The sequence below is a fragment of the Ovis canadensis genome, chromosome 14, assembly GCF_042477335.2.
Source record: "Ovis canadensis isolate MfBH-ARS-UI-01 breed Bighorn chromosome 14, ARS-UI_OviCan_v2, whole genome shotgun sequence".
Classification (NCBI taxonomy): Eukaryota; Metazoa; Chordata; class Mammalia; order Artiodactyla; family Bovidae; genus Ovis; species Ovis canadensis.
Window position 1 is genome coordinate 15,275,062 of NC_091258.1, and position 10,765 is coordinate 15,285,826.

The following is a 10,765-nucleotide window of genomic DNA, read 5'->3' on the forward strand; positions in this document are numbered from 1 at the left end:
TGAGAAGAGTTGACTCATTGGAAAAGACTCTGCTGCTGGGAGGGACTGGGGGCAGGAGGAGAAGGGGACGACAGAGGATGAAATGGCTGGATGGCATCACTGACTCGATGGACGTGAATCTGAGTGAACTCTGGGAGTTGGTGATGGACAGGGAGGCCTGGCATGCTGCGATTCATGGGGTCTCAAAGAGTCGGACACGACTGAGCAACTGAACTGATGGAGCTGAAGAGAATGGGAATAGGGAATGCCACAAAGCTCACAGTTCTTACTGAGACTCAACTGGCTTTCTTTGAGACTCACTCACTGAACTGCTACAAGCACTGGATAATTTCCAGAATACTGAAAAAGTTGATTTTGATAAATGTTGCCAGTTGTTTCATTGATTCGATACAGAGGATTTTTCTGAGGTCCTTATTCTGCCATTTGCACTGATGTCACTCAGGTTTGTTTTTTTAAGAAAATGCTAAGCAAGTTTACAAATTTATTTTTAAGAACTATGCATGAACAGCAACTATAGCTACTCATGAGGATAAGCACATAAGCACAGCACTGCCTAAGAACATTTGAACTAAATAAAATATATAATAAAGTTAACCTATTATATGCATAGGGCTTCCCTTATAGCTCAGTCGATAAAGAATCTGCCTGCTGCAATGCAGGAGACCCAGGTTCAATTCCTGGGTCGGGAAGATCCTGTGGAGAAGGAAATGGCAGTCCACTCCAGTATTCTTGCTTCGAGAATCCCATGGGCAAGGAGCCTGGCAGGCTACAGTTCATGGGGTCTTAAGAGTCGGACATGACTTAGCGCCTAAACCACCATCATTACATGCTTATCAATAGCATTCTATATAGAAACCAGCAAAAATTAAGTGATTAATTTTTTAAAATCACTCATTAATATTGCTTTTATTAGCAAATAGGCATTTCCAAGGTCAGGAGGGGACTATGAAGAGCAACTGGGAGATAGTGCTTAGGAGTATAGTCTTGAAATCCTCTTCTTTTCCTGCACTAATCATCTCTGGATTAAATAACAGTAGAATAAATTCTTGCCCCTTGCTTACCCTCTGTAGTCCTAGATTCCATAAGCTCCATGAAAACAGGTACCCTGATCTGTCCTGTTCAGATGTATGTATCTCCAAGGCAAAAGTTCAGTCTCTCACATAGTGGAGTGTTACAAATATTTGACGAATGAATGATGACGCTGACAGTCAGAATCAAGCAGCCTCAAACAAAGAAATAGGAAAGGAGTTTGTGACCTTGATTGAGAAGTAGTTGGGGAAAATATCCCACTAGGTAGGTTTCCCCAACGTGGTGGAGCCTGAGGCAAAAGCATCTCACCTTGGCCCAGGCTCTCAATAGTTGGTGCAGGGGTAGTGTGTCAGGTGAGTAAATGCCGCTAAACACCATAATGAGAATTTCACTTCAGGATACTCAGAAGGTATAAGCAAATCAGTCCTGGGAAAGCTCAGACTTCTTTGTGAATTTAGTGTGGAATTAATTTACAACACAATATTTAACAGCAAAAAATTTTAAGTCTCATTTATCAGGCTCCAGAATCCATGTTCTCTGCACAGTTGCTTTGCCTTGAAGGTTTATTCTCTTTGTGGAGACAGACAAACTGACATCATTTAACATCTAAATTATGTAGCTCAATCCCTGAGCACAGATTCTACACACATCAAGAAATTTTCTGATTATAGAGTTTGGCTTCTGTGTGTCAGTATCCTCTAGGAGAACCATGGTGACAATGCCAGAGAATCTGGTCTCTGTGCTGTTTCTAATTTTCTCTGTAAATTGGCACCTGATTTATAAGTGTCATTCTCCTGTGAACTCATTACACTAATGTCCCCAACCAAGTGCAATCCCCTCACCCACTCACCCAATGTATGAACAACCAAGCCTGAGGACAATTTAAGAGTCCTCTTCACAGTTCCTGAGGATACCACTCTCAACTCTCAGCCCCCTTATTATTTCAACAGGGTCCCCAAATTGCACTACAAGGTACCTTCGTCTATGACACAAATATATGAAATCCTACTTTGCTTTGAAAATCATTGTAAATGGCACCTTAAAATAACAGAGTAGCATGCACTTGCAACTCCTGTCAACACAGAACTAGGCTCTTCTCACCCTTGATGGATCACATCCAGCACTGACCAGGCATTAGAGACTACAGCCACAGTAACAGCAGCCCTGATACACTAATCAGCAGGATCCATTGAAAAGGATGCTGAAATCCAAAATCAGAAGGCACAATTCCAAGTCCAGGGTTATCTCAGTTAAATCATAAATCACCCCATCATCTTCCTCATTTGTAAAACACAGATAACAGATGGCCCAGCTACCACTATTTAGTGCCATCTCATTCTTTTCAATATTTATTTTTTATTATTTGTTTGGCTGTGCCGGGTCTTAGTTGTGGCATGCAAACTATCAGTTGCCACATGTGGGATTAAGTTCTCTAACCAGGGATTGATCCCAGGCCCCCTGCATTGGGAGTGCAGAGTCTTAGGCGCGGGACCACCATGGAAGCCTCTCATTATTTTCACAGTGTTAGAGAAATGGATCTGATTGAAGCTTCCTTTATTTGCTTTTGTAGACAACAGTCAGATCCAGGTTCCAACATCAGCTCTAACTTCCTCTGTACTGTCAACTCCGAGACCCTGAATAGATCATTCTCTCAGGGTCCAAGTTTCTTTCACATTTAAAATGAAAAGGTTGAATTCAATTTCTTTCAACATTATGAAGACATTTAGAAAGCCAACTGTGGAACTAAGTATTTCAAATAAAGCAGAAGTTAAAAAACAGATTAAAATATAGACAACTGTTATTCTTCATAATAACTGTCAAGACTTGACAGCTAACCCCTTCAAGAGGCAAGTTCAAACCAAAACCTATAGAAGAAAATTATTTTTAACTCTACAACACAGTCTCAGGAGAGGAGGGCTAGAATGTTTCCCACTTAGTCAGATAAGTTCTATATTAATTCACACTCTACTTTTCACAAGGGTTCTCTAAATCCAGCCTGCCCATCTTACAAAATCTACTGTACCACTAAGTGGAGTGCCAATGAACAATGAATCTTGGGCAAGTGGAGTGGACTTGCAAGTTAAATATATATATGTATATATTTGATGTACAAGAGACAAATGATCGAAAGAAAAGCCAGCCTCTGCAGACACCACTGCTAACAAACTACCAACAAGTTTTCAAAACCTATCTGTATACCTTTATCCTCTCCACTACTTTGTGAAGTAAATAAACCAAGTAATTTCATTTTCATCTGATTTATGAGGTACTGGGGGTTCCGAAAGGTTACCCGACTTGCCAAGTCACAATGCCAATTCCTGGCAGCACTGGGGCTATCATCAGGGCCTAAAGTTCATAATTCCCAATCAGGTACTAATCCCACTATTTACATTTCTATTTACCTGGCACTGTTTGTCCTCTGGGACCCTCCTGCTCTTGCCCTCCGTGAAGCAGAACTCCTCCTATTCCTCCTCGCTCTCACGGGCCCCACACTGCGGTCTGAAGTTGGTCGCAGGAATTCCAGCATGCCATGAAGTCTCTGCAGCCCACTGATGAAGCTGTTCATTGAATCCAATGAAGGCACTTGGGGAGTGCGGTTAGCATCAGATTCCAGCCTAAACTCCTCTAAAACTCCTGGATTGAGGTTCCCCACAGTCTCTGTTCCTGAGAGCTCCACTTCCTCTGTCAGATCAACAGATATCTGCGGAATAGGCGGAAGCAGCGGCACTCTCTCTGGGCTGTTGATCACCTCCTCAGGAATGGGTTGGAGCAGGGGTGGTCCTCCTTCGATGCTGACCACCTCAGCAAGTATAGGATGCAACACGGGTGGTCCCTCCTGGCTGCTGACCTCCTCAGTATGAGGAGGCTGGAGCAGGGGTGGTCCCCCTTGGCTGCTGACCACCTCCGCAGGAGCAGGCTGATCTGCAGCACCATGATCTAATTGCACCTGAAGATCATATTCCATTGCTTCATGAGCCATCACTGAGGAAGCAATATTTGTAAAAAGTATTAGTAAAATGTATCAGCTACGTGGCATGTTTTATCTAATTATGTCTATCATTTAATACTTGTTTAAGATCATTCTTGATAAAACTGAGAAACTTAAAAGATGATTTTAGCTCTTTTCTTATAAGGACTTTTAACCAGTTATCCTGTTTGCCCTTCGAAAACATAAAGTCATGTGATCACAGCACTAGTCTTTAAAAGAATCTATAAAATAAGAGAACTGAACTATTGAAAATAATCCCCCAGACCTCTTGCAGTTCTGTCATGACCTATATATGGACATTTACTACAACAAATGCATACAATGCTATATTTAATTTTAGTAGGCAATATTCATCTTTCATGGCACTAAAGTGCAAAAAATAAACACAGAAAGAACATTTCCACAAAATAACTCAATTAATAACTCAAAATAGAAATTAACCTATTTCCTCCAAAAAGGCTGAGCAACCTTTATTTACTTCAACTTTTTCATTACTTTTGTTTTCTATCTCTAAGTCCATTTGTTAGTCCATTCAACAAATATTTATTAAGCACTGGTTATGTTCCTTTCATTATTTGTTTCCTGTCTCTACTCCACTACGTTAGTCTATTTTTCAAGAAATATTTAAGCATCTGTCATATAGTCAGACACTCCACAGAGGCAAACAGATAAGTGGACAAGACCCAGCATAATACAATTTACATTCTAGCAAATGAGAGAATAAACAAATCATTGTGAAAAATTATATATTGTGCCATTTGGTTTTGAGAGTGGGGGGCAAGACACAACAGTGAGAGGTGGCCTCTTATAAGTGAAAATTAAACCAAGACAAGAAGGATTAAAAGAAGTTGGCCGTATGAAGAGCCAAGAAAGAGTTTCAGAAGAAAATTAATACAAGGTGTCTGCTAAGTATGGGTTTAGTGCGTCAGAGAAACTAGGAAGCCCAGCATAACGAGAATAGTAAGAAAGAGCAGACAGTATGAGGTTTAATATGAGGAGTAAAGTTGATGATACACAACACTTTCACTAGAAGACCTTGGTAAGGAGTTTCTTCTGCGTTAGGAATGGACTGTAAGGGAGGAAAAGTGCAGGCAAAATGACCACTTCATAGGCTATTATGAGAGTATAAACTAGTGGTCACAGAGGCAAGACTAGTAGCAGTGGAGATGGAACAGTAGACAGCTTTAAGAATCCTCAGTATAGTCATGCCACTTAAAATCTTGGGATAGATTAACTACCTAAGAAGGAGTTGAGATAGAAGAAAAGCAGGCCAAGGACCAATACCAGAGACATTAAAAGGATAACAGTTATAGGAAGAGAACCCAGAAACCAAGACCATGAGGTAGGAGAAAACCTGGGAGAGTGTGGTGTCTTGGAAGAATGATGCAAGGAGGGGACAGTCAAGTGTGTCAAGTGCTACTGAGGGGAAGAATGACCACTAGATTTAGCAATGTAGAGGTGACAGATAATCTAGAAAAGAGCTGTTTCCCCAAAGTGATGAGTAGAGGCCAGACTGGAGTGGTCAGCATAAATGCAGAGAAGTCCAACAAACACAGCAGATAAAGTATGTTTTTCTTTCTCAGTCATTTCTGAAAATCCATGAACATGACCCCAATCCCCTTGCAAGAAACAGCATTAAAAAAAGAATAAATCACAAGCACAAAGCAAAGAGAGTATGAGACATACAAATCAGTTTTCCGTACCAACAACTGATAGGACTGTGTGCTACTGAAAAGCAAGCTAATTTCCACTGAGGGAACTGTAGAAACCACATATCACAGAAGATAGCATTGAAAGATGGAGATGCGAAGGAGGATCAGCTGAAAGCCTGTGAAAGTAATCTGTTCCTCAAGGCAACAATAAAAAACATCTCCCCCTATGTTGCAGAAAACTGGAATTTTGAACCACACAGACTTAAGACCAGCAGTGAAAACAAGGAGTTAAGTGAAATTCTACCAACTTTCACAAGTGTGAAACACTTCCAACCCTTCTCCCTAGCTGCACAAATCCAGAATGCAATATTCTGGTTTTTACACATTCTCTATGCCTCAAGGCAGGAGATTAGAGGACTGTTCTCTAGAGAAAACCAGCTGAAGAGAAAAGATCTATAAATACTAACACTTGTAAATCTCAAGAAAATGGCTGGGTCTCTGTCCTTATAGCTAACGGTAAAAGTCCCTTGGTTGGTAAGGTTCAGTCATTCATACACAGCTTCCAATCAGTCTTCTGGGGCGGGGGGTCTCTCTGCAAAACAAACAGCCAGCCAAAGAACAACTGACATTCAAGAAAAGCCTCCAACATGAGAGGAGACCAAAGCAGACAAAGAGAAGAAACTCGGAAAAAAGAAATGTGATGAAAGAAATGGTAATAAGTAAGTAAATAAAATAAATCCAAACTTAAAATGCCAAGGGAAAAAAATCAAAATAAAACTTTAATAGAAGGATTGTAAAATACACCTGAAGAACTCTCAGAAAACAAAAGACAGCAAAAAATAATAATATTAAAAGGTTAAGTCAGAGTACTTGACTAACTGAAGTACAAGAATGAGAACTCAAAATGGAAAAAAAAAGTGAAGCAAAACCTCTGGTCAAGATGGAACCATAAACTCTCTTCCCACTAAGAATCCCAATTCAGTAAATTTCCTCAAAAATTATACTGAAAAGAAAAAAGGAGACTACAGATGAAACTCCATTATTAACTCCATCCTTAGGGCACTTAAAAATATGCAAAACCACACTACTATATGGGATTTATAAATATAAGGTAGTATAAAAAAGCCCAAGCATAAAAAATACCCAGTTAAGGAGCTGGAAGGTGCTGGCTTACCTATGAGGCTTTGACTATAGAATTTATTTCTTTAAGAAAAAGAAAGAAAGAAAACTCTACCAAAAGGTCAAAGTCAAAATTTGTTAGATACGGGTGGTGAATGGACCAATCTTTTAAAAATTATTCAGATTAAAAATTATACAGATGTGTAGAATAGTCTTTTGGACTCTGTGGGAGAGAAAGAGGGTTGGATGATTTGGGAGAATGGCACTGAAACATGTATAATATCATATATGAAACGAGTCGCCAGTCCAGGTTCAATGCATGATACTGGATGCTTGGGGCTGGTGCACTGAGATGACCCAGAGGGATGGTACTGGGAGGGAGAAGGGAGGGGGTGTTCAGGATGGGGAACACGTGTATACCTGTGGTGGATTCATGTTGATGTATGGCAAAACCAGTACAATATTGTAAAGTAATTAACCTCCAATTAAAATAAATAAATTTATATTTTAATAAATAAAAATTATTCTGTGCACTTTTCAGTATGGTTAACATTAAAAAGTGAAATTTCTTCCCATGATATGCCAGTTCTGATTAGAGAACAAAAGTTCTGGTGAGATGTGAAAGGCCCAGAGCCAAATCCCAGCCTCATTCATCGGTGTATCCTACACAAGAAGTACACAGCAGATGCTAAATACTTACTGAATTACCCACCATACATACACCTAAAAACGCAAAACCAATCAACTTCTAAGAACGTATCAGCACCCAATATTGACAGACAGAAGAGATAGAGAACAACGCCATCCTGGAAGAAAGTTCCCTACACAGCGCCGTGCTGGAGCAAAGCTTCCCCATCAATGTGGGCCAACACAAAACCCGCCAGGCCTGGGGTTGAGCAGGGGCGAGTCGGCGGGTCCCCGCCATGCCGTGAGCAGCCCGTAGACATCCCGTGGTTTTCCCAAGCTTTCTTACTCAGATTTCAACCAATGTCCACGCTAAGCGCGATGAAGACTCCCAATTAAAAAGACGACGAGGCGCGAGCGGGGAGTCGGGCCGACCTGGGTTCGAATCCGTGTTCGGTCACGTCCTACCTGAGGACCTTACTTAGGACGGTTGCCCAGCTTCCCTGTTCGACTTATTCGTCTTTAAAAAGTGGGGATAATACAAGTATTTACGTCACAGTGTTGCTGTGAGGTAAAGCTGGATAGAACCATAGGTCTTTCGTTCAACTTGAAAGTGAGGCAAGTAGCGGGCACTCCGTGCGACAGCAGTTATCTGCACACGAAGAGTCCGGGGCTCCGCTCCCGGGAGAGCGACCAGGGACCTCCGACTCCGGGCCAGCGACCTCTTGACCCCAGCCCTGCGGCGAACTCTGCTCCTTGCAGGAATCCGGAGTTGCTTCCTTCCCCGCCCCACCCGCACCTCGGGGGCCGCCCCAGCAGCCCCGAAAGAACGGGAATTTAGGTGCCTCGGCCCCGACCCTTGGGACCTCCCGGAGCGCCCAAATCTCCTCAGACCACCGACTTCAAGCCCGCCCCCAGCCCAACTCGGGCCCTGCGTCCAGGGACCCAGGGGAAGTCGTCCCGGACCCAGACGCCCAAGGCCTGGGGAGAGGCAAGCGCCCACCTCACCTGAAGCCGGAGCACACGGTCAGACTCGCCAGGTCGCCGGAGGCGCAGCAACCCCCATAGGAAAACTTGCCGGACTGGCTACTACAGCCACTTGCCAGCAGCTCAAGCTGCCCGCCTGAGGTGCTGCCTCGGCATGTTCCTATTGGGCAGCAGTTCCAGCCGGTAGCCAATACCCTCTCTTCTTCTTTCTCTGGTCGCCGCTGACTGAAACAGCGGCGCTCTCATTGGCTGACCCTTCGTAAACGGGGTAGGCAGGACCACGCGCAAGGAAGCCTCGTACAATTGGTAGAAATCAACGTCCGTCAACACACGCCCAGCCCCCAAAGAGAAAAACGGAAGAAGGCTTTTACCGCTCTTTGTTTGAACTTTGTGGCGGGAGGAAGTTGTAAGGGAAAGATGTTTTAGCCCATTTTGAAAAGATGAAAGTATTAAAACTGTGCCTCATGCTGTTTCGCCTAAAGTCTTTGGTGAAGAAGATGCCTGTCACCAAAACCAACCTTAGCATTTGTACTTTTTTTTCATCTTCCTGCCTTTAAGGGAGCTTCTACTGAGCAAGATTAGTATGAGGAGAAAGGAATTTTATTTTGTAAACAAATACAAAATATTATGGAGCAGAAAGAAAAATATTTTGAATGATTCTCACTGTTGTATAAGTAGTGGCAGAGGAGCCATTACTTATATATACCACCTGAAAAGTATATACCACCTGAAACTATCACAACATTGTTAGTCATCTACGCTGCTGCTAAGTCGCTTCAGTCGTGTCCGACTCTGTGTGACCCCATAGACGGCAGCCCACCAGGCTCCCCCGTCCCTGGGATTCTCCAGGCAAGAACACTGGAGTGGGTTGCCATTTCCTTCTCCAATGCATGAAAGTGAAAAGTGAAAGTGAAGTTGCTCAGTCGTACCCGACTCTTCGCGACCCCATGGACTGCAGCCCACCAGGCCCCTCTGTCCATGGGATTTTCCAGGCAAGAGTACTGGAGTGGGGTGCCATTGCCTTTTCTGTAGCCATCTATACTCCAATATAAAATTAAAAGTTAAATAAATTTAAATAACATATTCAAACAGACGTACATAAAAATCAATAGCATCTTTATCTGTAATAGCCAAAAATTATAAACAACTCAAATGTTCATCAGCAGATCAAAGGATAATGCCATAGCTTTCAACTATTTTTCAGCTAGAAAAGGAATAAATTAAAGATACATGTGATTACATGGATGAATCTCAAAATAGTTATACTGAAAGAAGGCAAATTTATCATATATCATATGATTACATTTATATAAAATTTTAAAACACAAACTAATCAGTAATGATAGAAAGCAGGTCAGTGGTTGCCTAGGGAAATGGGGGTGGTAGGGTGGTGGGAGGGAGTGATTATAAAGGAGCATGAAGAAGCTTTGGGAATGGATGCACATGTCCATTATCTTGATTGAGGTGGTGCATATATATGTCAAAACATCAAATCACACATGTGAAACGTGTAATCCACTGTGGGACAATTATACCTCAAAAATGCCATTTAAATCAGAATTGCAGGGCAGGAGTGAAGAGGGGGTTTGACTGTATGCACATAATAGGACTTTGGGGCATGATGGTAATGTTTGTCATCTTGATGGGGGTCTGGATCAGTCATGTGTATGAATTTATTAATCTCATCAAATGGTATATTTAGGATTTGTGTATTTCACAACATGGAAACATTACCTTCCCCCATCAAACAAGCAAACAACCACCACCACCCTGTAAACAAATATTGAACTGCAGTTAATAATATAAATGCTGAAATGTTTAGTGATGAATTGTGTTGATGTTTGAAATTTTCTTCTAAATGCATAAAAAATAAGGATGGATCAACAGTAGGAAGAAGAAAGGCTAAATTGATAAGTATGTGATAAAATATGGTGAATTGTTAGGTGTAGAATCTAGGTGGTGACTATTCAGATGTTCAGAGCATAACTCTACTGACATTTCTGAGTATTTGAAAATTTTTATATTTATAAATGTTGAGGAAAAAATTAGGTATAGGGCTTTGGAAGCTGTCTTGTGCGAGTCAGGGGTCCCTGAAGATTAAGCTTTATTACTAATACTTTTACAGTGAATCCGCCTCTGCAGGTGGATCTGCCAGAGCATGTATAACCTATAAGGGAGAACTTATGCTGTAGCCCCTATAGCTACAGAGAACAAAAGATTTCAAAGATGAAAATAGTACTGCCCGATGATTAGCTCGAGAAAAGCCTCAGTGTTCAACCTGTCCTTGTTGATTCTTTTTTAACTTAAAAATGTTCTAGGTTTAAAAACATCAAGAATAAATAAAAGATAAAAAGGAATAGAAATG

General features: G+C 41.7%; 1 protein-coding gene across 2 annotated transcripts in view; it reads right to left on the reverse strand.

Annotated features, from left to right (window-relative positions):
* The window catches only part of RFWD3 (ring finger and WD repeat domain 3), a 37,355-nt gene extending 28,070 nt beyond the window's left edge, over positions 1-9,285 (reverse strand). The window contains exons 1-2 of one of the 2 annotated variants that reach the window (XM_069549572.1): positions 8,422-9,285; positions 3,432-4,011 (exon numbers count right to left, since the gene is read on the reverse strand). In XM_069549572.1, the coding sequence (XP_069405673.1) occupies positions 3,432-4,009 (578 nt within the window). In that variant the 5' untranslated portion in view covers positions 4,010-4,011; positions 8,422-9,285. The remainder of the gene's footprint in view (positions 1-3,431; positions 4,012-8,421) is intronic. The other variant, XM_069549571.1, reaches the window with a different exon arrangement.
* Positions 9,286-10,765: the final 1,480 nt, after the last annotated feature.